The sequence below is a fragment of the Cyanistes caeruleus genome, chromosome 37 (genome assembly GCF_971803275.1).
Source record: "Cyanistes caeruleus chromosome 37, bCyaCae1.hap1.1, whole genome shotgun sequence".
In the NCBI taxonomy this organism is placed as follows: domain Eukaryota; kingdom Metazoa; phylum Chordata; class Aves; order Passeriformes; family Paridae; genus Cyanistes; species Cyanistes caeruleus.
The window spans coordinates 1,049,901-1,076,961 of record NC_141738.1 but is presented as its reverse complement, the minus strand read 5'-3'; the positions used below and the strand labels follow the sequence as shown (position 1 = coordinate 1,076,961).

At 49.9% G+C, this 27,061-nt stretch overlaps 1 protein-coding gene across 3 annotated transcripts; it reads right to left on the bottom strand.

Moving 5' to 3' along the window:
* Window positions 1-613: 613 nt before the first annotated feature.
* Window positions 614-27,061, bottom strand: TP53 (tumor protein p53). Of its 3 annotated transcripts, XM_086871841.1 has the most exons (11): window positions 26,744-27,061; window positions 26,141-26,255; window positions 24,877-24,922; window positions 23,439-23,630; window positions 18,031-18,211; window positions 11,142-11,254; window positions 7,841-7,950; window positions 4,838-4,947; window positions 4,312-4,391; window positions 3,201-3,286; window positions 614-1,091 (listed from the first exon to the last, which is right to left on the bottom strand). In XM_086871841.1, the coding sequence occupies exons 2-11, from the start codon at window positions 26,197-26,199 to the stop codon at window positions 1,004-1,006; spliced, it is 1,065 nt and encodes a 354-aa protein (XP_086727967.1). In that variant the 5' UTR covers window positions 26,200-26,255; window positions 26,744-27,061; the 3' UTR covers window positions 614-1,003. The 3 variants fall into 3 exon arrangements, with proteins under 3 accessions (XP_086727967.1, XP_086727966.1, XP_086727968.1); XM_086871840.1 differs by lacking the exons at window positions 23,439-23,630; window positions 24,877-24,922; window positions 26,141-26,255; window positions 26,744-27,061 and adding an exon at window positions 22,931-23,281; XM_086871842.1 differs by lacking the exons at window positions 23,439-23,630; window positions 24,877-24,922; window positions 26,141-26,255; window positions 26,744-27,061 and adding an exon at window positions 22,686-22,924.

The following is a 27,061-nucleotide window of genomic DNA, read 5'->3' as shown; positions in this document are numbered from 1 at the left end:
AGTTAGAGCCGAACTGGGACCAGTTAGAGCCAAACTGGGACCAGTTAGAGCCAAACTGGGACCAGTTAGAGCCGAACTGGGACCAGTTAGAGCCGAACCGGGACCAGTTAGAGCCGAACTGGGACCAGTTAGAGCCGAACTGGGACCAGTTAGAGCCGAACCGGGACCAGTTAGAGCTGAACTGGGACCAGTTAGAGCCGAACCGGGACCAGTTAGAGCTGAACTGGGACCAGTTAGAGCCAAACTGGGACCAGTTAGAGCCGAACTGGGACCAGTTAGAGCCGAACCGGGACCAGTTAGAGCTGAACTGGGACCAGTTACCCCAAACTGGGACCAGTTAGAGCCGAACTGGGACCAGTAACCCCAAACTGGGACCAGTTAGAGCCGAACTGGGACCAGTTAGAGCCGAACCGGGACCAGTTACCCCAAACTGGGATCCCAGTTACCCCAAACTGGGACCCCACCATTTTCCCAGTAACCCCAACTGGGATTTCCCCGAACTGGGACCCCAAACTTTGACCCCCCCCCAATCGATCCCCCCGTGCCCCTCCCCCCCCCCGAGCCCCTCCCCCCCCCGGGCCCCGCCCCCCTCACGCTCAGGTGGGGGAGGGGCGATATAAAAAATTCCTTTATTGTATAAAAACGTTAAAAACCCGCGCGGGGGGCGTGGCCAAGCGCGGGGGGCGTGGCCGGGGATGACATCATCATGCAGGATGTGGGCGTGGCTTAAGGGTGCATCTCATTAAAGTGGGTGTGGCTAAAGTGAAGGGTGGGGTGGTTAAAGTGGGCGTGGCTAAAGCTCAGTGGTTAAAGGGGGCGTGGCCAAAGCCGTGATTGACAGGTGGGGGTGGTCAAAGCATTGATTGACAGGGGGGCGTGGCTAAAAGCGAAAGGGGTGGGGCTACACGGGATGGGCCAATGGGAAACGGGGATTGGGGGGTGCGGTTGGAAAGGGGCGTGGCCTGCAGGGGAGGGGGCGTGGCCTGCAGGGGAGGGGGCGGGGTCAATCGGAGTCCCCCGACTCGGGCTTGAGCAGCAGCTTTTTCCCACGGGGCACCGGCCCCTCCCCCCGCGGGCGCCGCCCCCTGGTCCTGGGGGGGGGAGGGGAGAGTCAGAGACCCCCCGGAATCACCCCAAAATTCCCAAATTCACCCCAAAATCCCAGCCAGGGACCCCCGGAGTCACCCCCAAATTTCCCCAAATTCACCCCAAAATCCCACCCAGGGACCCCCGGAGTCACCCCCAAAATTCCCCAAATTCACCCCAAAATCCCAGCCAGGGACCCCCGGAGTCACCCCCAAATTCACCCCCAAATCCCAGCCAGGGACCCCCGGAGTCACCCCAAAATTCCTCAAATTCACCCCAAAATCCCAGCCAGGGACCCCCGGAGTCACCCCCAAAATTCCCCAAATTCACCCCAAAATCCCAGCCGGGGACCCCCGGAGTCACCCCCAAAATTCCCCAAAATTCACCCCAAAACCCCACCCAGAGACCCCCGGAGTCACCCCCAAATTCCCAAATTCACCCCAAAATCCCAGCCAGGGACCCCTGCAGTCACCCCCAAATTCCCCCAGTCCCAAATTTACCCAAAATCCCACCCAGAGGCCTCCGAAGTGACCCAAAATTCCCCAAATTTCCCCCAAAACCCCACCCAGGGACCCCCCAGCCCCACCCAAATCCCCCAAAGTGACCCCGAGTTCTCCCCCAGGACCCCCAAAGTCACCCCAAAGTGACCCCAGACCCCCCCAAAGTGACCCCAAACCCCCCCAGAGTGACCCCAAACCCCCCTCAGACCCGCAAAGTGACCCCAAAATGACCCCAAACCCCCCCAGGCCCCCCCAAGTGACCCCAGGACTCACCCAGACCCCCCCCGGACCCCCAAATTTACCCCAAAGTGATCCTAGGATCCCCAAAGTGACCCCAGACCCCCCCCAGGACCCCCAAAATGACCCCAGGACCCCCCAGACCCCCCCCAGGACCCCCAAATTTACCCCAAAGTGACCCCAGGATCCCCAAAGTGACCCCAGGACGCCCCCAGGACCCCTCTCAGGACCCCAAAATGACCCCAGGACCCCCAAAGTGACCCCAGGCCCCCCCCAGGACCCCCAGAGTGACCCCAGCCCCCCCACAGGACCCCCCCAGGCCCCCCCCAGGCCCCCCAAAATGACCCCAGGACCCCCAAAGTGACCCCAGACCCCCCCCAGGACCCCTCTCAGGACCCCCAAAATGACCCCAGGACCCCCAAAGTGACCCCAGGCCCCCCCCAGGACCCCCAGAGTGACCCCAGCCCCCCCCCAGGACCCCTCTCAGGACCCCAAAATGACCCCAGGACCCCCCCCAGGAACCCCAAATTTACCCCAAAGTGACCCCAGGACGCCCCCAGGACCCCTCTCAGGACCCCCAAAATGACCCCAGGACCCCCAGAGTGACCCCAGGCCCCCCCCAGGACCCCTCTCAGGACCCCAAAATGACCCCAGGACCCCCAAAATGACCCCAGAACCCCCCCAGGACCCCTAAAATGACCCCAAAATGACCCCAGGACCCCCCCAGACCCCCCCCAGGATCCCCAAATTTACCCCAAAGTGACCCCAGGATCCCCAAAGTGACCCCAGACCCCCCCCAGGACCCCCAAAATGACCCCAGGACCCCCCAGACCCCCCCCAGGACCCCCAAATTTACCCCAAAGTGACCCCAGGATCCCCAAAGTGACCCCAGGACGCCCCCAGGACCCCTCTCAGGACCCCAAAATGACCCCAGGACCCCCAAAATGCCCCCAGGCCCCCCCCAGGACCCCCAGAGTGACCCCAGACCCCCCCCAGGACCCCCAAAATGACCCCAGGACCCCCCAAAGTGACCCCAGACCCCCCCCAGGACCCCCAGAGTGACCCCAGACCCCCCCTAGGACCCCCCCAGGCCCCCCCAGGACCCCCAAAATGACCCCAGGACCCCCAAATTTACCCCAAAGTGACCCCAGGATCCCCAAAATCACCCCAGGATGCCCCCACACCCCCTCCAGGATCCCCAAATTTACCCCAAAGTGATCCTAGGATCCCCAAAGTGACCCCAGACCCCCCCCAGGACCCCTCTCAGGACCCCCAAAATGACCCCAGGACCCCCAGAGTGACCCCAGACCCCCCCCAGGACCCCCAGACCCCCCCCAGACCCCCCCCAGACCCCCCCCAGCCCCGTGGGGGTCTCACGTTCGCGGCGCCGTCCCCCCGGCCTCGGCGGCCTCCAGGGCCTCGTTGATGGTTCGCAGCATCTCGAAACGCTTGCGGCCCCTCACCTGCCCCCCGCCCAAAACCGGGGCTCAGGGGGGTCCCCAAAAGGGCTGCACCCCCCCCAAAACCTTTGGGGTGATGGGGGGTGATTTAGGGACAGAGCCCTCCCCCCAAATCAGCGCCTTGAGGCTTCGGGGACCCCCAAATTGTCACCGTGGGACCCCAAATTATAACCCTGGGACCCCTAAAAACCCCCCTGGGACCCCAAATTGTCACCCTGGGACCCCAAAAAAATCCCCAGGGACCCCAAAAAATCCCCTGGGACCCCAAATTTTCATCCTGGGACCCCAAATTGTCACCGTGGGACCCCAAAAAATCCCCTGGGACCCCAAATTGTCACTGTGGGACCCCAAATTGTCACTGTGGGACCCCAAAAAATCCCCTGGGACCCCAAACCGTCACCGTGGGACCCCTAAAATTCACCTGGGACCCCAAATTTCCCTCTCTGGACCCCGAATTTTGCCTTGGGACCCCAAATTTCCTCCCAGGGACCCCAAATTTCCATCTTGGGACCCCAAATTTCCCCACAGAACCCCAAATTTCCCCCTGGGGACCCCAAATTTCCCTCTCTGGACCCCAAATCTCCCCTCAGGACCCCAAATTTCCCCCTCAGGAACCCTAATTCCCCGTGGGGACCCCAAATTTCCCCCTTGGGACCCCAAATTTCCTCCCGGGGACCTCAAATTTCCCTCTTTGGACCCCAAATTTCCCCTTGGGGACCCCAAATTTCCCCTCAGGACCCCAAATTTTGCCTTGGGACCCCAAATTTCCCCCTGGGGACCCCAAATTTCTCCCTGGGGACCCCGAATTTCCCTCTTGGGACCCCAAATTTCCCCTCAGGACCCCAAATTTCCCCCTGGGGACCCTAAATTCCCCCCTGGGGACCCCAAATTTCCCCCCAGGGACCCCAAATCTCCCCCTGGGGACCCCAAATCTCCCCCGTGGGACCCCGAATTTCCCCTGGGGACCCCGAATTTCCCCCTGGGGACCCCGAATTGGCTCCCCCAGCCCCCCGGACCCCCGGTCCCACCTGCAGGGTGAAGATCTCGGGGTCGGGGTCCAGGACCCTCTTCTTGGAGCTCTCGGGGGCTTCAGCCGGGGGGGGCAGGGCTGGGGGAGGGGCGGGAGGGGCTCAGGGACCCCCCAAAACCCCCCTGAGACCCCCCCCAACCAGCGGAGACCCAGCAGGCCACGCCCATTATTCATAATTACCCACCTGCTCATTAGCATACCAAGCCCCACCCCTTTTAGGCCCCACCCTGACCACGCCCTTTTCATGTTTGACCCCTCCCCCACCCCCCTACCTGGCCCAGGCCACGCCCACTTTGGCCCCACCCCATTAAACCCCACCCCAAACTCAACCGGTGTGGCCACGCCCCTTCCTGATAGACCACGCCCCTTCCTGTTAGGCCACGCCCCTTATGAGATGTCCCCACCCCTTTTAGACCCACCACGGTCAGGCCACGCCCCCTTTCAAAGCCCAGAACACGCCCTCATTCCCATTGGATAAGCCCAGGCCCAGGCCACGCCCACCCAGGCTCAGGCCCCGCCCTCACCTCGCTTGGCCCCGCCCCTTTTGCGCTGGTTCTCCTCCTCCAGGCGCCGATCGCGGCCGGGGCAGGCGCAGACACGAACCTCGAAACAGCGGCGGCCCAGCGTCTGTCCCCTGCCAGAAACACCCCGAAATCGGCCAAAAACACCCCAAAACAGCCAGAAACACCCCAAAATCGGCTAAAAACACCCCAAAATCGGCCAAAAACACCCCAAAACAGCCAGAAACACCCCAAAATCGGCTAAAAACACCCCAAAAACAGCCAGAAACCACCCCAAAATCGGCCAAAACAGCCAGAAACACCCCAAAAACACCCCGAAATCGGCCAAAAACACCCTGAACACAGCCAGAAACACCCAAAATCGGCCAAAACCACCCGAAATTGGCCAGAAACACCCTAAAACAGCCAAAAGCAGCCAAAAACCAGCCAAAAACATCCCAAAATCGGCCAAAACCACCCCAAAACAGCCAGAAACACCCCGAAATCGGCCAGAAACATCCCAAAAACAGCCAGAAACACCCCAAAACAGCCAGAAACACCCCGAAAACAGCCAGAAACACCCCAAAATCGGCCAGAAACACCCCTAAAACAGCCAGAAACACCCCAAAATCGGCCAAAAACACCCCAAAACAGCCAGAAACACCCTGAAATCGGCCAAAACCAGCCTGATAACAGCAAGAAACACCCCAAAATTGGCTAAAACCACCCCGGAATTGGCTAAAAACACCCCGAAAACAGCAAGAAACACCCCAAAACAGCCAGAAACACCCCGAAAACAGCCAGAAACACCCCGGAAACAGCCAGAAACACCCCAAAACAGCCAGAAACACCCCTAAAACAGCCAGAAACACCCCAAAATCGGCCAAAAACACCCCAAAACAGCCAGAAACACCCTGAAATCGGCCAAAACCAGCCTGATAACAGCCAGAAACACCCCAAAATTGGCTAAAAACACCCCAAAACACCCAAAAACAGCCAGAAACAGCCTGAAATTGGCTAAAACCACCCCGAAATCGGCCAAGAACGCCCCAAAACAGCCAAAAACACCCCAAAAAGAGCCAAAAACACCCAGAAACACCCCAAAAACAGCCAAAAACACCCTGAAAACAGCCCAAAACACCCCAAAAACAGCCAGAAACACCCTAAAAACAGCCAAAACCACCCCAAAAACAGCCAGAAACACCCTAAAAACAGCCAAAACCAGCCAAAACCACCCCAAAACCAGCCTGAAATCGGCCAAGAACACCCCAGAAACACCCTAAAAACACCCTAAAAACAGACAAAAACACCTCGAAACGCCCCGAAAACAGCCCAAAATCGACCAAAACCACCTCAAAACAGCCAAGAACACCCCAAAAACACCCTAAAAACAGCCAAGAACACCCCAAAAACAGCCAAGAACACCCCAAAACAGCCAGAAACACCCCAAAAACAGCCAGAAACATCCCGAAATCGGCCAAAACCACCCCAAAATCGGCTAAAACCACCCCGAAAACACCCTGAAACACCCCAAAAACAGCCAAAAACACCCTAAAAACACCCTAAAAACACCCTAAAAACAGACAAAAACACCTCGAAACGCCCCGAAAACAGCCCAAAATCGACCAAAACCACCCCAAAACAGCCAAGAACACCCCAAAAACACCCTAAAAACAGCCAAAAACACCCCAAAACCAGCCAAGAACACCCCAAAAACACCCCAAAACCAGCCAAGAACACCCCAAAAACCCCACCCAGGGACCCCCCCCCAAACCCCCAATTTTTAGGGTGAAAAATCCCAAATTTAGGAGCGAACGAGCCCAGATTTCAGGAAAATCCCACATTTCTAAGAGCAGAAAATTCCGATTTTGGGGCAAAAAACCCCAAATTCTGGGGCAGAAAATTCCGATTTTGGGGCAGAAAATTCAGATTTTGGGGCAGAAATCCCGGATTTTGGGGTGGAAAATTCCAATTTTGGGGCAAAAAACCCCAATTTTGGTGCAGAAACCCCCAATTTCCGTGCATAAAATTCAAATTTTGGGGCAAAAAAACCCAATTTCAGTGCAGAAAACCCCGATTTTGGTGCAGAAAATTCAGATTTCGGTGCAGAAAATTCAAATTTTGGGGCAAAAACCCCAATTTCGGTGCAGAAACCCCCGATTTCAGTGCAGAAAATTCCAATTTTGGGGCAAAAACCCCAATTTTTGTGCAGAAACCCCCGATTTCGATGCAGAAAATTCAGATTTCAATGTAGAAAATTCCAATTTTGGTGCAGAAAATTCAGATTTTGGTGCAGGAAATTCGAATTTTGGCGCACAAAACCCCAATTTTGGTGCAGAAAATTCCAATTTTGGTGCAAAAAATTCCAATTTTTGTGCAGAATATCCCAATTTCAGTGCATAAAATTCAAATTTTGGGGCAAAAAAACCCAATTTCGGTGCAGAAAACCCCAATTTTGGTGCAGAAAATTCAGATTTCAATGTAGAAAATTCCAATTTTGGGGCAGAAAATTCGAATTTTGGTGCACAAAACCCCAATTTTGGTGCAGAAAATTCCGATTTCTGTGCAGAAAATTCAAATTTTGGGGCAAAAAACCCCAATTTCGATGCAGAAAATTCAGATTTCGGTGCAGAGACCCGGTTTTTTCGGGGTGATGGAGCTGTCGGGGTTTTGGGGCGCGCTCTGTGGGGTTTTGGGGTGAATAATCCCATATTTAGGGAAAATCCCACATTTTTAGGACCAGAAAATTCCAATTTTGGTGCAGAAAATTCAGATTTTGGGGCAAAAACCCCAATTTCAGTGCAGAAAATTCAAATTTCGACGCAGAAATGCCGGATTTCGGTGCAGAAAATTCCAATTTTTGTGCAGAAAACCCCAATTTCAGTGCAGAAAATTCAAATTTTGGTGCAGAAAACCCCAATTTCGGTGCTGAAAAATCAAATTTTGGGGTAAAAAACCCCGGATTTCGGTGCAGAGACCCGGTTTTTTGGGGGTGACGGAGCTGTCGGGGTTGTTCTGGGGGCTCACCCCGGCCCCTCGAGGGTGAGGATGGTGAGGATGGGCCGGCGGTTCATGCCCCCCATGCAGGAGCTGTTGCACATGAAGTTGTAGAGAACCGTGGTGCACTCGGAGCCCACCTGGAGAGGGGAGGGAGATCTTAGAGGGGAGGGGAACCCCCAAAAACAGCCCAAAAACACCCCAAAAACAGCCCAAAAACAGCCTGAAATACAGCCCCAATACAGCCCAAAAACAGCCCCAAAACAGCCTGAAATACAGCCCAAAAACAGCCCAAAAACAGCCCAAAACCAGCCTGAAATACACCTGAAATACAGCCCCAAAACACCCCAAAATACACCCCAAAACCAGCCCAAAAACAGCCCAAAAACACCCCAGAAACAGCCCAAGAACACCCCAAAAACAGCCCTAAATACACCCAAAATACAGCCTGAAATACAGCCCCAATACAGCCCCAAAACAGCCCAAAAAACACCCTAAATACAGCCCAAAACACCCCAAAATACACCCTAAAAACAGCCCCAAAACACCCCAAAACCAGCCCTAAATACACCCAAAATACAGCCCCAAAACAGCCCAAAACCAGCCCAAAACCAGCCTGAAATACACCCGAAATACAGCCCCAAAACAGCCCAAAAAACACCCTAAATACAGCCCAAAACACCCCGAAATACACCCCAAAAACACCCCAAAAACACCCCAAAAACAGCCCGAAATACAGCCTGAAATACAGCCCCAAAAACAGCCCGAAATACAGCCTGAAATACAGCCCCAAAACAGCCCAAAACCAGCCCGAAATACAGCCTGAAATACAGCCCCAAAACAGCCCAAAACACCCTAAACAACACCCTAAATACAGCCCAAAAAACCCCCAAAATACATCCCAAAACCACCCTAAATACAGCCCAAAAACACCCCAAAACCAGCTAAAATACACCCCAAAACCACCCCAAAACCAGCCTGAAATACACCCCAAAACCACCCCAAAACAGCCCAAACGCAGCCCAAAACCACCCCAAAATACAGCCTGAAAATACACCCGAAATACACCCGAAATACACCCCAAAAACAGCCGAAATACACCCCAAAAACAGCCAAAATACACCCCAAAAACCGGAATCCACCCCAAAAACCAGAATCCACCCCAAAACCAGCCGAAATCCACCCCAAAAACACCCCAAAACAGCCCAAACGCAGCCCAAAAACACCCCAAAATACAGCCTGAAATACACCCCAAAAACAGCCGGAATCCACCCCAAAAACAGCCGAGATACACTCCAAAAACAGCCAAAATACACCCCAAAAACAGCCAAAATACACCCCAAAAACAGCCGAAATACACCCCAAAAACAGCCGAAATACACCCCAAAAACAGCCTGAAAATACACCCCAAAAACACCCAAAATACACCCCAAAAACAGCTGAAATACACCCCAAAAACAGCGAAAATACACCCCAAAAACAGCCCAAAACAGCCCAAACGCAACCCCAAAACACCCCAAAATACAGCCTGAAAATACACCCAAAATACACCCCAAATCCACCCCAAAAACAGCTGAAATCCACCCCAAAAACAGCCAAAATACACCCCAAAAACAGCTGAAATACACCCCAAATACACCCGAAATACACCCCAAAAACACCCGAAATCCACCCCAAAACCGGAATCCACCCCGAAATCCACCCCAGATCCCAAACCCAGCCACACCCGCAGCGTCTTTGGGGTTTTGGGGGGCGCTTTGGGGTCTTTGAGGGGATTTGGGGTCTCCAGGGGGGTTCAGGGGGGGTTTTTGGGGTCCCAGGAAGGGATTTTGGGGGTCCCAGGGGGTTTTGGGGTCACCTGGGGGGGGATATTTAGGGTTTCGGGGGGGGGTTTTAGGGGGTTTTTTGGGGTCCCAGGGAGGTTTTTGGGGTCCCAGGGGGTTTTGGGGTCACCTCAGGGGGGATATTTGGGGTTTTGGGGGGTGTTTAGGGGGATTTTGGGGCCCCTGGAAAGGATTTTGGGGTCCCAGGGGGGAATTTGGGGTCCCAGGGAGGATTTTTGGGGTCCCAGGGGGGATTTTGGGGTCCCAGGGGGGAATTTGGGGTCCCAGGGGGGAATTTGGGGTCCCAGGGATTTTGGGGTCACCTCGGGGGGGATATTTGGGGTTTTGGGGGGTTTTTAGGGGGATTTTGGGGTCCCAGGGAGGATTTTTGGGGTCCCCGGGGGGATTTTGGGGTCCCAGGGAAGTTTTTGGGGTCCCAGGAAAGTTTTTGGGGTCCCAGGAAGGGATTTTGGGGTCCCAGGGAGGGTTTTTGGGGTCCCAGGGAGGGATTTTGGGGTCCCAGGGGGGTTTTTGGGGTCCCAGGGGGGATTTTGGGGTCCCAGGGAAGTTTTTGGGGTCCCAGGGAGGATTTTGGGGTCCCAGGGAAGTTTTTGGGGTCCCAGGAAGGGATTTTGGGGTCCCAGGGAGGTTTTTGGGGTCCCAGGAAGGGATTTTGGGGTCCCAGGGGGATTTTGGGGTCCCAGGGGGTTTTTTGGGGTCCCCGGGGTTTTGGGGTCACCTCGGGGAGGATATTTAGGGTTTGGGGGGGGGTTTTAGGGGGTTTTTTGGGGTCCCAGGAAGGATTTTTGGGGTCCCAGGGAGGATTTTTGGGGTCCCAGGGGGGTTTTTGGGGTCCCAGGGGGGTTTTGGGGTCCCAGGGGGTTTTGGGGTCACCTCGGGGGGGATATTTGGGCTTTTGGGGGGGGTTTTAGGGGGATTTTTGGGGTCCCAGAGAGGATTTTTGGGGTCCCAGGGGGGATTTTGGGGGTCCCAGGGGGAATTTGGGGTCCCAGGGGGGGTTTTGGGGTCCCAGGGAGGATTTTTGGGGTCCCAGGGGGGATTTTTGGGGTCCCAGGAGGGATTTTGGGGTCCCAGGGGGGATTTTGGGGGTCCCAGGGGGAATTTGGGGTCCCAGGGGGGGTTTTGGGGTCCCAGGGAGGATTTTTGGGGTCCCAGGGGGGATTTTTGGGGTCCCAGGAGGGATTTTGGGGTCCCAGGGGGGATTTTTGGGGTCCCAGGAAGGGATTTTGGGGTCTCAGGGGGGGTTTTGGGGTCCCAGGAGGGATTTTGGGGTCCCAGGGGGGATTTTTGGGGTCCCAGGAAGGGATTTTGGGGTCCCAGGGGGGGTTTTGGGGTCCCAGGGAGGATTTTTGGGGTCCCAGGGGGGATTTTGGGGTCCCAGGGGGTTTTGGGGTCACCTCAGGGGGGATATTTGGGGTTTTGGGGGGTGTTTAGGGGGTTTTTGGGGTCCCAGGGGGTTTTTGGGGTCCCCGGGGTTTTGGGGTCACCTCGGGGGGCGCGTAGGGCACGGCCACGCTGTGTCTCTTGGTGGTTTCGTCGTCCTGGTACCGAGCCTGGGGGTTCCCCTCCACCCGGATCAGGTGCTGGGCGGGGGCGTCGCCTGAGGGGGACCCCAAAATCAGCCCCAAAACCCCAAAATCGACCCCAAAAACGACCCCAAAATCAGCCCCAAAAAACCCAAAATGGACCTCAAAATCAGCCCTAAAATCAGCCCCAAAAAACCCAAAATTGACCCCAAAAACGACCCCAAAATCAGCCCCAAAAAACCCAAAATCGACCCCAAAAACGACCCCAAAATCAGCCCCAAAAAACCCAAAATCGACCTCAAAATCAGCCCCAAAAACCCCAAAATCAACCCCAAAAACCCCAAAATCGACCTCAAAATCAGCCCTAAAATCAGCCCCAAAAACTCCAAAATCGACCCCAAAAACCCCAAATCAACCCCAAAACCGACCCCAAAATCAGCCCCAAATCCCCAAAATCGACCCCAAAATCAACCCCAAAAACCCCAAAATCGACCCCAAAACTCCCAAAATCGACCTCAAAATCAGCCCTAAAATCAGCCCCAAAAACCCCAAAATTGACCCCAAAAACGACCCCAAAATCAGCCCCAAAAAACCGAAAATCGACCTCAAAATCAGCCCCAAAATCAGCCCCAAAATCAGCCCCAAAAACCCCAAAATCAGCCCCAAAAACCCCAAAATCAACCCCAAAAACGACCCCAAAATCAGCCCCAAAAACCCCAAAATCAACCCCAAAAACGACCCCAAAATCAGCCCCAAAAAACCCCAAATCGACCCCAAAACTCCCAAAATCGACCCCAAAATCAGCCCTAAAATCAGCCCCAAAAACCCCAAAATTGACCCCAAAAACGACCCCAAAATCAACCCCAAAACCGACCCCAAAATCAGCCCCAAAAACCCCAAAATCGATCTCAAAATCAGCCCCAAAACCCAAAATCAGCCCCAAAACTCAAAATTGGCCCCAAAATCAGCCCCAAAACCCCAAACTCAACCCCAAAACCCCAAAATCAGACCCAAAATTGACCCCAAAACCCCAAAACCGACCCCAAAACCCCAAACTCAACCCCAAAAACCCAAACTCAACCCCAAAACCCCAAAATCAGCCCCAAAAACCCAAAATCAAACCCAGAACCCAAAACCAATCCCAAAATCAACCCCGAAACCCAAAATCGGCCCCAAACCCCAAAATCAACCCCAAAACTCAAAATCAGCCCCAAAACCCCAAAATCAGCCCCAAAATTGACCCCAAAACCCCAAACTCAACCCCAAAACCCCAAACTCAGACCCAAAACCCCCAAAATCACACCCCAAAATTGACCCCAAAACCCCAAAACTGACACCAAAAACCCAAACTCAACCCCAAAACCCCAAAATCAGCCCCAAAACCCCAAAATCAGCCCCAAAACCCCAAAATCAACCCCAAAATTCCAATATCAGCCCCTAAATTTCCCAATTTCCCCCATTCCCACCCATTTTTCCCAATTATTTCCATTTTTCCCCCCATTTTTTCCCCATTATTTTGAATTTTTCTCCCCTTTTTTTCCCATTTTTTTTTGTTTTTTCCCAAAATCCCCATTTTTCACCCCAATTCCCATCTCTCACCCCCTCCCCCCCGCCATTCCCACCCATTTTTCCCAATTAATTTGAATTTTTTCCCATTTTTCCCCATTTTTCCCCCATTTTTTCCCCGTTTTTCCCCATTTTTTTTAATTTTTTCCCCATCTTTTTTTGTTTTTTCCCAAAATCCCGGTTTTTTGCCCCAATTCCCATCTCTCACCCTCTCCCCTCCCATTTCCCTCCATTTCCCCCACTTTTTCCCAATTATTTTCAATTTTTCCCCATTTTTTCTCATTTTTTCACCGTTTTATCCCAATTTTTCCCCGTTTTTCCCCATTTTTTTTTGTTTTTTCCCAAAATCCCCATTTTTCACCCCAATTCCGGTCTCTCACCTCCTCCCCCGCAGCGCTCGTGGTGGGGACACCTCCTCCCCTCCCATTCCCACCCAATATTTCCAATTTTACCCCATTTTTCCCCCATTTTTTCCCATTTTTTTCCCGTTTTCCCCATTTTTTTTTGTTTTTTCCCAAAATCCCCGTTTTCCACCCCAATTCCCATCTCTCACCTCCTCCCCCCCCCCATTTCCCCCCATTTTTCCCAATTAATTCGAATTTTTCCCCGTTTTTCCCCAATTTTTTGAATTTTTTCCCCATTTTTTGGAATTTTTTCCCCATTTTTTTGTTGTTTTTTCCCAAATTCCCCATTTTTTCCCCCAATTCCCATCTCTCACCTCCTCCCCCCTCCCATTTCCCCCCATTTTTCCCAATTATTTTGAATTTTTTCCTCATTTTTTCCCCATTTTTCCCCATTTTTTTTAATTTTTTCCCCATTTTTTTTTGTTTTTTCCCAAAATCCCGTTTTTTTGCCCCAATTCCCATCTCTCACCCCCTCACCCCCTCCCATTTCCCCCCATTTTTCCCAATTAATTCGAATTTTTCCCCATTTTTCCCCATTTTTTTTGAATTTTTTCCCCATTTTTTGGAATTTTTTCCCATTTTTTTTTTGTTTTTTCCCAAAATCCCCGTTTTTCACCCCAATTCCGGTCTCTCACCTCCTCCCCCGCAGCGCTCGTGGTGGGGACACCTCCTCCCCTCCCATTTCCCCCCAATATTTCCAATTTTACCCCATTTTTTCCCCATTTTTTCCCATTTTTCCCCATTTTTTTTTGTTTTTTCCCAAAATCCCCGTTTTTCACCCCAATTCCGGTCTCTCACCTCCTCCCCCCTCCCATTTCCCCCCATTTTTCCCAATTAATTTGAATTTTTTCCCATTTTTCCCCATTTTTCCCCCATTTTTTCCCCAATTTTAAATTTTTCCCCATTTTTTTTGTTTTTTCCCAAAATCCCCGTTTTTCACCCCAATTCCCGTCTCTCACCTCCTCCCCCCTCCCATTTCCCCCCATTTTTCCCCAATTAATTTCAATTTTTTCCCCATTTTTTCTCATTTTTTCCCCATTTTTTGGAATTTTTTCCCCATTTTTTTTTCTTTTTTCCCAAAATCCCCGTTTTTTTCCCCCAATTCCCATCTCTCACCCCCTCCCCCCTCCCATTTCCCCCATTCCCACCCATTTTTCCCAATTAATTCGAATTTTTCCCATTTTTTCCCCATTTTTTCCCCATTTTTTTGAATTTTTTCCCCATTTTTTGGAATTTTTTCCCCGTTTTTTTTTGTTTTTTCCCAAAATCCCCGTTTTTCACCCCAATTCCGGTCTCTCACCTCCTCCCCCGCAGCGCTCGTGGTGGGGACACCTCCTCCCCTCCCATTCCCACCCAATATTTCGAATTTTACCCCATTTTTTCCCCATTTTTTCCCATTTTTCCCCATTTTTTTTTGTTTTTTCCCAAAATCCCCGTTTTTCGCCCCAATTCCCATCTCTCACCCCCTCCCCCCTCCCATTTCCCCCCATTTTTCCCAATTATTTTGAATTTTTACCCCATTTTTCCCCATTTTTTCCCTGTTTTTCCCCATTTTTTGGAATTTTTTCCCCATTTTTTTTTTGTTTTTTCCCAAAATCCCCGTTTTTCGCCCCAATTCCCATCTCTCACCTCCTCCCCCCTCCCATTTCCCCCCATTTTTCCCAATTATTTTGAATTTTTTCCCCATTTTTTCCCCATTTTTTCCCATTTTTCCCCGTTTTTCCCCATTTTTTCCCTGTTTTTCCCCATTTTTTGGAATTTTTTCCCCATTTTTTTTTGTTTTTTCCCAAAATCCCCATTTTTCACCCCAATTCCCATCTCTCACCTCCTCCCCCCTCCCATTTCCCCCCATTTTTCCCAATTAATTTGAATTTTTTCCCATTTTTCCCCATTTTTCCCCCATTTTTTCCCCAATTTTAAATTTTTCCCCATTTTTTTTGTTTTTTCCCAAAATCCCCATTTTTTCCCCCAATTCCCATCTCTCACCTCCTCCCCTCCCATTTCCCCCCAATATTTCGAATTTTTCCCCATTTTTCCCATTTTTTCCCCCATTTTTTCCCCATTTTTTGGAATTTTTTCCCCATTTTTTTTTGTTTTTTCCCAAAATCCCCATTTTTTCCCCCAATTCCCATCTCTCACCCCCTCCCCCCTCCCATTTCCCCCCATTCCCACCCATTTTTCCCCATTAATTTGAATTTTTCCCCATTTTTTCCCCGTTTTTCCCCATTTTTTTCCCATTTTTCCCGCATTTTTTTTTGTTTTTTCCCAAAATCCCCGTTTTTCACCCCAATTCCCGTCTCTCACCTCCTCCCCCCTCCCATTTCCCCCCATTTTTCCCAATTAATTCAAATTTTTTCCCCATTTTTCCCCATTTTTTCCCTTTTTTTTGAATTTTTTCCCCATTTTTTTGAATTTTTCCCCATTTTTTGGAATTTTTTCCCCATTTTTCCCCATTTTTTCCCCGTTTTTCCCCATTTTTTGGAATTTTTTCCCCATTTTTTTTTTGTTTTTTCCCAAAATCCCCATTTTTCACCCCAATTCCGGTCTCTCACCTCCTCACCTCCCATTTCCACCCAATATTTCGAATTTTTCCCCATTTTTTCCCCATTTTTCCCCATTTTTTGGAATTTTTCCCCGTTTTTTTTTTTGTTTTTTCCCAAAATCCCCATTTTTTGCCCCAATTCCCATCTCTCACCTCCTCCCCCGCAGCGCTCGTGGTGGGGACACCTCCTCACCTCCCATTTCCCCCCAATATTTCGAATTTTACCCCATTTTTTCCCCATTTTTTCCCATTTTTTTCCCATTTTTCCCCATTTTTTTTTGTTTTTTCCCAAAATCCCCATTTTTCACCCCAATTCCCATCCCTCACCCCCTCCCCCCCGCCATTCCCACCCATTTTTACCAATTAATTTGAACTTTTTCCCATTTTTCCCCATTTTTCCCCATTTTTTCCCCATTTTCCCCCATTTTTTTGTATTTTTTCCCCATTTTTTTTTGTTTTTTCCCAAAATCCCCGTTTTTCACCCCAATTCCCATCTCTCACCTCCTCCCCCCTCCCATTTCCCCCCAATATTTCGAATTTTACCCCATTTTTTCCCATTTTTTTCCTGTTTTTCCCCATTTTTTTTTGTTGTTTCCCAAATTCCCCATTTTTTCCCCCAATTCCCATCTCTCACCCCCTCCCCCCTCCCATTTCCCCCCATTTCCCCCCATTTTTCCCAATTAATTCGAATTTTTCCCCATTTTTCCCCATTTTTTTTGAATTTTTTCCCCATTTTTTCGAATTTTTTCCCCATTTTTTTTTGTTTTTTCCCAAAATCCCCGTTTTTCACCCCAATTCCCATCTCTCACCCCCTCCCCCGCAGCGCTCGTGGTGGGGACACCTCCTCCCCTCCCATTCCCACCCAATATTTCCAATTTTACCCCATTTTTTCCCCATTTTTTCCCGTTTTTCCCCATTTTTTTTTGTTTTTTCCCAAAATCCCCGTTTTTCACCCCAAATCCCATCTCTCACCTCCTCCCCCCTCCCATTTCCCCCCATTTTTCCCAATTATTTTGAATTTTTACCCCATTTTTTCCCCATTTTTCCCCATTTTTTCCCTGTTTTTCCCCATTTTTTGGAATTTTTTCCCCATTTTTTTTTGTTTTTTCCCAAAATCCCCGTTTTTCACCCCAATTCCGGTCTCTCACCTCCTCCCCCGCAGCGCTCGTGGTGGGGACACCTCCTCCCCTCCCATTCCCACCCAATATTTCGAATTTTACCCCATTTTTTCCCCATTTTTTCCCATTTTTCCCCATTTTTTTTTGTTTTTTCCCAAAATCCCCGTTTTTCCCCCCAATTCCCATCTCTCACCCCCTCCCCCCTCCCATTTCCCCCCATTTTTCCCAATTAATTTGAATTTTTTCCCATTTTTTCCCCATTTTTCCCCCGTTTTTCCCCATTTTTTGGAATTTTTTCCCCATTTTTTTTTGTTTTTTCCCAAAATCCCCGTTTTTCACCCCAATTCCCGTCTCTCACCTCCTTCCCCCTCCCATTTCCCCCCATTTTTCCCAATTAATTCAAATTTTTTCCCCATTTTTCCCCATTTTTTCCCTTTTTTTTGAATTTTTTCCCCATTTTTTGGAATTTTTTCCCCGTTTTTTTTTGTTTTTTCCCAAAATCCCCGTTTTTCGCCCCAATTCCCATCTCTCACCTCCTCCCCTGCAGCGCTCGTGGTGGGGACACCTCCTCACCTCCCATTTCCCCCCAATATTTCCAATTTTACCCCATTTTTCCCCCATTTTTTCCCATTTTTTTCCCGTTTTCCCCATTTTTTTTTGTTTTTTCCCAAAATCCCCGTTTTTCACCCCAATTCCCATCTCTCACCTCCTCCCCCCCCCCATTTCCCCCCATTTTTCCCAATTAATTCGAATTTTTCCCCGTTTTTCCCCAATTTTTTGAATTTTTTCCCAATTTTTTGGAATTTTTTCCCCATTTTTTTGTTGTTTTTTCCCAAAATCCCCGTTTTTTCCCCCAATTCCCATCTCTCACCTCCTCCCCCCTCCCATTTCCCCCCATTTTTCCCAATTATTTTGAATTTTTTCCTCATTTTTTCCCCATTTTTCCCCCATTTTTTCCCCGTTTTTCCCCATTTTTTTTAATTTTTTCCCCATCTTTTTTTGTTTTTTCCCAAAATTCCGGTTTTTTGCCCCAATTCCCATCTCTCACCCCCTCCCCTCCCATTTCCCTCCATTTCCCCCACTTTTTCCCAATTATTTTCAATTTTTCCCCATTTTTTGGAATTTTTTCACCGTTTTATCCCAATTTTTCCCCGTTTTTCCCCATTTTTTTTTGTTTTTTCCCAAAATCCCGGTTTTTCACCCCAATTCCGGTCTCTCACCTCCTCCCCCGCAGCGCTCGTGGTGGGGACACCTCCTCACCACCTCGGCCACGTGCTCGGATTTCTTGTAGACGGCGACGGCGCGGAGCAGAGCCCCGGGGGGCGGCGGGACCCCCACCCTGACCTGCACCGGGCACGGCTTGGCCAGGCGGCAGTACAGCTTGTTCAGCACTGGGGAGTACTGGGAGGAACTGGGAGTTACTGGGAGGGCTCCAAATATCCCAAAATCCCCAAAAATCCACCCAAAATCCATCCCAGAAACCCAAAATCCCAAAAAAATCCATCCAAATACCCCCAAATCCCCAAAAAAATCCATCCAAATATCTCGAATTCCCATTAAACCCATCCCAGTAGAGCTTGTTCAGCACTGGGGAGCACTGGGAGGAACTGGGAGTCACTGGGAGGGCTCCAAATATCCCAAAATCCCCAAAAATCCACCCAAAATCCCAAAAAATCCACCCAAAATCCATCCCAGAAACCCAAAATCCCAAAAAAACCCACCCCAGAAACCAAAAACTGCAATAAAACCCATCCCAGTACAGCTTGTTCAGCACTGGGGAGTACTGGGAGGGACTGGGAGTTACTGGGAGGAACTGGGAGTTACTGGGAGGGAACTGGGAACCCCCAAATATCCCAAAATCCCCAAAAATCCACCCAAAATCCCCAAAAAAATCCACCCAAAATCCCCAAAAATCCACCCAAAATCCATCCCAGAAACCCAAAATCCCAAAAAAATCCATCCCAGAAACCCAAAATCCCAAAAAAATCCATCCCAGAAATCAGAAATCCCGATAAAACCCATCCCAGTAGAGCTTGTTCAGCACTGGGGAGCACTGGGAGTTACTGGGAGTTACTGGGAGGGCTCCAAATATCCCAAAATCCCCAAAAATCCACCCAAAATCCCCAAAAATCCACCCAAAAAACATCCCAGAAACCCAAAATCCCAATTAAAAACATCCAAATTCCCAATAAACCCATCCCAGTAGAGCTTGTTCAGCACTGGGGAGCACTGGGAGGGACTGGGAGTCACTGGGAGGGAACTGGGAACCCCCAAATATCCCAAAATCCCAAAAAAATCCACCCAAAATCCCAAAAAATCAACCTAAAATCCCAAAAAAATCCATCCAAATATCCCAAAATCCCCAAAAAATCCACATCAAATATCTCAAATCCCAGTAAAACCCATCCCAGTAGAGCTTGTTCAGCACTGGGGAGTACTGGGAGGAACTGGGAGTCACTGGGAGGAACTGGGAACCCCCAAATATCCCAAAATCCCAAAAAATCCACCCAAAATCCCCAAAAAATCCACCCAAAAACCCAATAAATTCCATCCCAGAAACCCAAAATCCCAAAAAAATCCATCCCAGAAATCAGAATTCCCATTAAACCCATCCCAGTACAGCTTGTTCAGAACTGGGGAGCACTGGGACGAACTGGGAGCAACTGGGAACCCCCAAATATCCCAAAATCCCCAAAAATCCACCCAAAATCCAACCCAGAAACCCAAAATCCCAAAAAAATCCATCCCAGAAATCAGAAATCCCAGTAAAACCCATCCCAGTGGAGCTTGTTCAGCACTGGGACAAACTGGGAGTTACTGGGAGGGCTCCAGAACCCCCAAATATCCCAAAATCCCCAACAATCCACCCAAGATCCATCCCAGAAACCCAAAATCCCAATAAAATCCATCCCAATGATCAAAATTCCTGATAAAACCCATCCCAGCGGAGCTTGTTCAGCACTGGGGAGCACTGGGAGTTACTGGGAGTTACTGGGAGGGCTCCAAATATCCCAAAATCCCAAAAAATCCACCCAAAATCCCCAAAAAAATCCATCCCAGAAACCCAAAATCCCAAAAAAACCCACCCCAGAAACCAAAAACTGCAATAAAATCCATCCCAATGATCAAAATTCCTGATAAAACCCATCCCAGTACAGCTTGTTCAGCACTGGGGAGCACTGGGAGGAACTGGGAGTTACTGGGAGGGCTCCAGAACCCCCAAATATCCCAAAATCCCAAAAATTCCACCCAAAATCCATCCCAGAAACCCAAAATCCCAATAAAATCCATCCAAATATCTCAAATTCCCGATAAAACCCATCCCAGTACAGCTTGTTCAGCACTGGGGACTACTGGGAGGGACTGGGAGTTACTGGGAGTTACTGGGAGGGCTCCAAATATCCCAAAATCCCAAAAAATCCACCCAAAATCCCCAAAAATCCACCCAAAATCCCCAAAAATCCACCCAAAATCCCCAAAAATCCACCCAAAATCCATCCCAGAAACCCAAAATCCCAATTAAAAACATCCAAATTCCCATTAAACCCATCCCAGTAGAGCTTGTTCAGCACTGGGGAGTACTGGGATGAACTGGGAGTTACTGGGAGGGAACTGGGAAACCCCAAATATCCCAAAATCCCCCAAAATCCACCCAAAATCCCAAAAAATCCACCCAAAATCCCCAAAAATCCACCCAAAATCCCAAAAAAATCCATCCCAGAAACCCAAAATCCCAAAAAATCCATCCCAGAAACCCAAAATCCCAAAAAAATCCATCCCAGAAATCAGAAATCCTGATAAAACCCATCCCAGTAGAGCTTGTTCAGCACTGGGACAAACTGGGAGGAACTGGGAGTTACTGGGAGGGAACTGGGAAACCCCAAATATCCCAAAATCCCCAAAAATCCACCCAAAATCCCCAAAAATCCACCCAAAATCCATCCCAGAAACCCAAAATTCCCACAAAATCCATCCCAGTGAAATTCCCCTGTTCCCAATTCCCGGAATTCCCCTTCCCCAATTCCCAGAATTCCCGGAATTCCCGGAATTCCCGGATTTCCAGACTCCCGGATTTGGCCTTTCCCGTTTCCTGGAATTCCCAGAATTCCCTGTTTTCCCCCATGATTTCCCAGAATTCCCAGCTTTTCCCAGAATTCCCAGAATTCCCTGCTTTCCCCCATGATTTCCCAGAATTCCCAGATTAACTCCCACAATTCCCAGAATTCCGTTTTCTCTGATGATTCCCCAGATTTCCCCAAATCCCTGTATTTCCCAGAATTCCCAGCTTTTCCCAGAATTCCCAGATTAATTCCCACAATTCCCAGAATTCCCTGTTTTCTCTGATGATTTCCCAGAATTCCCCAAATCCCTGCATTTCCCAGAATTCCCAGATTTCCCAGAATTCCCAGCTTTTCCCAGAATTCCCAGATTAACTCCCACAATTCCCAGAATTCCCTGTTTTCCCCCATGATTTCCCAGAATTCCCAGATTAACTCCCACAATTCCCAGAATTCCCTGTTTTCCTCCATGATTTCCCAGAATTCCCAGCTTTTCCCAGAATTCCCAGCTTTTCCCAGAATTCCCAGATTCCCACAATTCCCAGAATTCCCTGTTTTTCCCCATGATTTCCCAGAATTCCCCGGTTAACTCCCACAATTCCCAGAATTCCCTGTTTTCCCCCATGATTTCCCAGAATTCCCCGGTTAACTCCCACAATTCCCAGAATTCCCTGTTTTCTCTGATAATTTCCCAGAATTCCACAAATCCCTGCATTTCCCAGAATTCCCAGCTTTTCCCAGAATTCCCAGATTAACTCCAATTCCCAGAATTTTCTGTTTTCTCTGATGATTTCCCAGAATTCCACAAATCCCTGCATTTCCCAGAATTCCCGATTTCCCAGAATTCCCAGAATTCCCAGAATTCCCAGATTAACTCCCACAATTCCCAGATGAATTCCCAGAATTCCCTGCCCACTCCCGGTGCAGGTGACGGATTTTGGCCGTTCCCATTTCCCAGAATTCCCACCCGGATTCCCCAGAATTCCCAGATTTTTCCCCACAATTCCTGGATTCCCCACAATTCCCAGGTTTCATTCCTGACTCCCGGTGCAGGTGACGGATTTGGCGGTCCCCGTCTCCCAGAATTCCCAGAATTCCCCACAATTCCCAGATGAATTCCCACAATTCCCAGATGAATTCCCAGAATTCCCTGTTTTTCCCCATGATTTCCCAGAATTCCCTGTTTTTCCCGATGATTTCCCAGAATTCCCAGCTTTTCCCACATTAATTCCCAGATTAACTCCCACAATTCCCAGAATTCCCTGTTTTCCCCCATGATTTCCCAGAATTCCCCAAATCCCCGCATTTCCCACAATTCCCAGATGAATTCCCACAATTCCCAGATGAATTCCCACAATTCCCAGGTGAATTCCCACAATTCCCAGATGAATTCCCACAATTCCCAGGTGAATTCCCACAATTCCCAGGTGAATTCCAACAATTCCCAGATGAATTCCCACAATTCCCAGAATTCCCAGATGAATTCCCACATTAATTCCCACAATTCCCAGATGAATTCCCAGATGAATTCCCACAATTCCCAGATGAATTCCCACAATTCCCAGGTGAATTCCCACAATTCCCAGGTGAATTCCCACAATTCCCAGATGAATTCCCACAATTCCCACATTAATTCCCACAATTCCCAGGTTTCATTCCCACACTCCCGGTGCAGGTGACGGATTTGGCCGTCCCCGTCTCCCGGAATTCCCACATTAATTCCCAGATTATTCCCACAATTCCCAGGTTTCATTCCCAGGTTTCATTCCCAGGTTTCATTCCCAGGTTTCATTCCCAGGTTTCATTCCCACACTCACGGTGCAGGTGACGGATTTGGCCGTCCCCATCTCCCGGAATTCCCACAATTCCCAGATTAATTCCCAGATGAATTCCCACATTAATTCCCACAATTCCCAGATGAATTCCCAGATTAATTCCCGGAATTCCCAGATGAATTCCCACAATTCCCAGATGAATTCCCACAATTCCCAGGTTTCATTCCCAGGTTTCATTCCCAGGTTTCATTCCCAGGTTTCATTCCCAGGTTTCATTCCTGACTCACGGTGCAGGTGACGGATTTGGCGGTGCCCGTCTCCCGGAATTCCCAGATGAATTCCCACAATTCCCAGATGAATTCCCGGATTAATTCCCACAATTCCCAGGTGAATTCCCAGATGAATTCCCAGATTAATTCCCACAATTCCCAGATTAATTCCCACAATTCCCAGATGAATTCCCACAATTCCCAGGTTTCATTCCCAGGTTTCATTCCCACACTCACGGTGCAGGTGACGGATTTGGCCGTTCCCGTCTCCCGGAATTCCCACAATTCCCAGATGAATTCCCAGATGAATTCCCAGATTAATTCCCAGATGAATTCCCACAATTCCCAGGTTTCATTCCCAGGTTTCATTCCCAGGTTTCATTCCCAGGTTTCATTCCCAGGTTTCATTCCCACACTCACGGTGCAGGTGACGGATTTGGCGGTCCCCGTCTCCCGGAATTCCCACAATTCCCAGATGAATTCCCAGAATTCCCAGATTATTCCCAGGTTTCATTCCCACACTCACGGTGCAGGTGACGGATTTGGCGGTCCCCGTCTCCCGGAATTCCAGCCGGAAGTCGTGCTCCCCCCCGTAATCCTCGGTGGAGGGCACGGCCGGGGGGGGGAGGGGCGGCGGCTCCGCGGGGGGAGGGGGCGGCGCCGGCCCCTCCCCCACCCCCCCGGGGGGCTCCGGGACCACCCCCAGGGGGCTCAGCTCCTGCGGGGGAGGGGCGGCAACGGGGGGAGGGGGGGTCACAAATGGGGGAAAAATCCAAAATCTGGGGGAAAAATCCAAAATTTGGGGGAAAATCCCCAATTTTTGGGCAATTTGGGATCATTTTTGGGGGAAAAATCCCAATTTTGGGGGGAAAATCCCAATTTTTGGGGAATTTGGGATCATTTTTTGGGGAAAAATCCCAATTTTTGGGCAATTTGGGATGATTTTTGGGAGAAAAATCCCAATTTTGGGGGAAAATCCCAATTTTTGGGGAATTTGGGATCATTTTTTGGGGAAAAATCCCAATTTTTGGGCAATTTGGGATGATTTTTGGGAGAAAAATCCCAATTTTGGGGGAAAATCCCAATTTTTGGGCAATTTGGGATCATTTTTGGGAGAAAAACCCCAATTTTGGGGGAAAAACCCCAATTTTGGGGGAAAAATCCCAATTTTTGGGCAATTTGGGATCATTTTTGGGAGAAAAACCCCAATTTTGGGGGAAAAATCCCAATTTTGGGGGAAAAATCCCAATTTTGGGGGAATTTGGGATCATTTTTAGGAGGAAAAATCCCAATTTTGGGGGAAAAATCCCAATTTTTGGGCGATTTGGGATCATTTTGGGGGGAAAAATCCCAGTTTTTGGGCAATTTGGGATCATTTTTAGGGGGAAAAACCCCAATTTTGGGGGAAAAATCCCAATTTTGGGGGGAATTTGGAATCATTTTTGGGGTAAAAATTCAATTTTGGGGGAAAAATTCAATTTTAGGGGGAATAAATCAAATTTTGGGTGGAAAAAACTCAAATTTTGCACGGAATAAATTTAATTTTGGGGGGAAAAATTCAATTTTGGGGGAATTCAGGGAAAAAATCTGATTTTAGGGCAATTTGGGATCATTCTGGGGAAAAAACTACAAATTTGGGGGAATTTGGGATCATTTTTGGAGAGAAAAATCCAATTTTGGAAAAATAAATCTAATTCTGGGGAAATTCAGAATTATTTTGGGGGGAAAAGTTTCATTTTGGGGAAATAAACTAAATTTTGGGGGAATTTGGGATTATTTTTGGGAGAAAAAAATCCAATTTTGGGGGAATTTGAGGGGAAAAAATCCAATTTTGGGGGATTTTTGGATCGTTTTGAGGTGAAAAAAATCTCATTTTTGGGTTCCCCACCTCCCCTTGGGCGTTTTTTGGTAATTTTACCCATTTTTGGGGATTTTTCCTCGTTTTTTGGTGTCTCCCCACTCACCCATTCCAGAGGATCCTCGGGGATGGAACTGATGTTATCAGGAAGCCTGAAAAAAATCAAAAATCACCCCAAAATAACCCAAAATATTCAATTTATCACCCAAAACCTCCCATTTCCCACCCAAAACCCCAAAACCTCCCTTTTTCTACCAGAAATCTCCCATTTCCCACCCAAAATTCACATTTTTACCACCCAAAAATCACAGATTTTCCACCCAGCACCCCCCTAAAACCTCAAATTTTCCACCAAAACCCCCAAAATCTCCCGTTTTTCCCCCCAAATCTTCCATTTTCCCCCCAAATTCACCCATTCTTCACCCAAAATCTCCCATTTTCTCCCAAAATCTCTCATTTTTTCCCTAAAACTTTACATTTTCCACCCAAAACCCCCCCAAAACCTTCCATTTTTCCCCAAAATCTTCCATTTTTCCCCCAAATTCACCCATTTTTCCCCCAAAACCTCACATTTTCCACAAAAATCTCCTATTTTCCCTCAAAATCTTCCATTTTTCACCCAAAACTTCACATTTTCCCTCCAAAATCACCCAAAATTCCCCCAAAATCTCCCATTTTCCCCTCAAAATCACCCATTTTTACCAAAATCTCCCATTTTTCCCCCAAATCCTCACATTTTCCTCCAAAATCTCACATTTTCTCCCCAAAATCCCCCGTTTTTTCCCAAAATCCTCACATTTTACACCCCAAATCCCCCATTTTCCCCAAAAAATCCCCCATTTATTCCCCAATTCTCCCATTTTTCCCCCAAATCTCTCATTTTTTTCCCGAAAACTTCACATTTTCTCCGCAACCCCCCCTTTTTTTCCCCAAATCCCTTTTTCCCCAAATCTCACATTTTCCCCCCAAAAATCCCCCATTTTTTCCCAAATTCTCCCATTTCTCCCACAAAATTTCCCATTTTCCCCCCAAATTCTCCCATTTTCCACCCAAATTTCCCCCCAAATCCCCCATTTTCCCCCAAAGCCCCCCCATTTTTTCCCAAAATCCCCCTTTTTTCCCCAAATCCCACATTTTCCCCCCAAAAATCCCCCATTTATTCCCAAAGTCTCCCATTTTTCCCCCAAATTTTCCCATTTTCCACCCAAATTTCCCCCAAAATCCCTCATTTTTCCCCCAAAATCCCCCATTTTCCCCCCCAACCCCCCATTTTTTCCCAAAATCCCCCAAATTTCCCCCAAAATCCCCCATTTTCCCCCCCCAACCCCCCGTTTTTTCCCAAAATCCGCCTTTTTTCCCCCAAATCTCACATTTTCCACAGGTCCAGGAACCCTTCCCCCCCCAGCAGCGGCTCCAGCTCCTCGGCCATGGTGGGGGAGGGGCGGCGGCTCCGGGCCCCTCCGGGTGGGGGAGGGGCGGCAGCTCCTGAGGGGGGGGGGGGAGGGGAACCCCGAGGGTTTTTTTGGGAATTCCCATTTTTTTGGGAATCCCCAAAATTTCATTTTTTTAGGGCACCCCCCCTCCAATTTAACCCGAGGGGCGGAGCCTCCTCAAGCCACGCCCCCTTTAAGCCACGCCCCCACTCTGTTCCCCTCCCCCCCCCCCCAATTCGGGGGGATTTTGGGGGAGCCCACCCCTCAAAACGGCCCCTCCCCCACTGTGGGGACCCCCAAACCTCCCCTGCCCCTCCCCCACCCTCACTGAGGGGCCCAAAAAGCCCCGCCCCTCCCCCAAATTCCCGCCACCGCTCCCCCTCAGCCTGAGGGGACCCCTCAGGATGGGAACCCCCCCCCCAATGGAACCCCCCAGGGTTTGGGGGGACCCCCCTGAACCCCAGAACCCCCCCGGGACCCCCAGAACCCACCCGGGACCCCCCAGAACCCCCCCGGGGCCCCCCAAAACCCCTCCGGTACCGCCGGCGGCTCCCGCGCCTCACGCGCTGGGGAATCCCCGGCTCCCGGCGTGCCCCGCGCGGGGGGCGGGCCCGGGGGCGGGGCCTGAAGCCGCGGCGCCATCTTGGTGAGGGCAGGGAGTGAATGGGGCGTTAATGGCGAGCGCCATCTTGGGTGAGGGCAATGCAAAAGGAGGCGGGGCTTAACGATGGACGCCATTTTGGGTGAGGCCAAATGGGCGGTGCCATCATGGATGAGTGTAGAAAAAAGGGGCGGAGCTACAGCGAGGAGGCCCCGCCCCCTCCTGGCGCCCTTTGCACGGTGTGGGGGGGGGCGGGG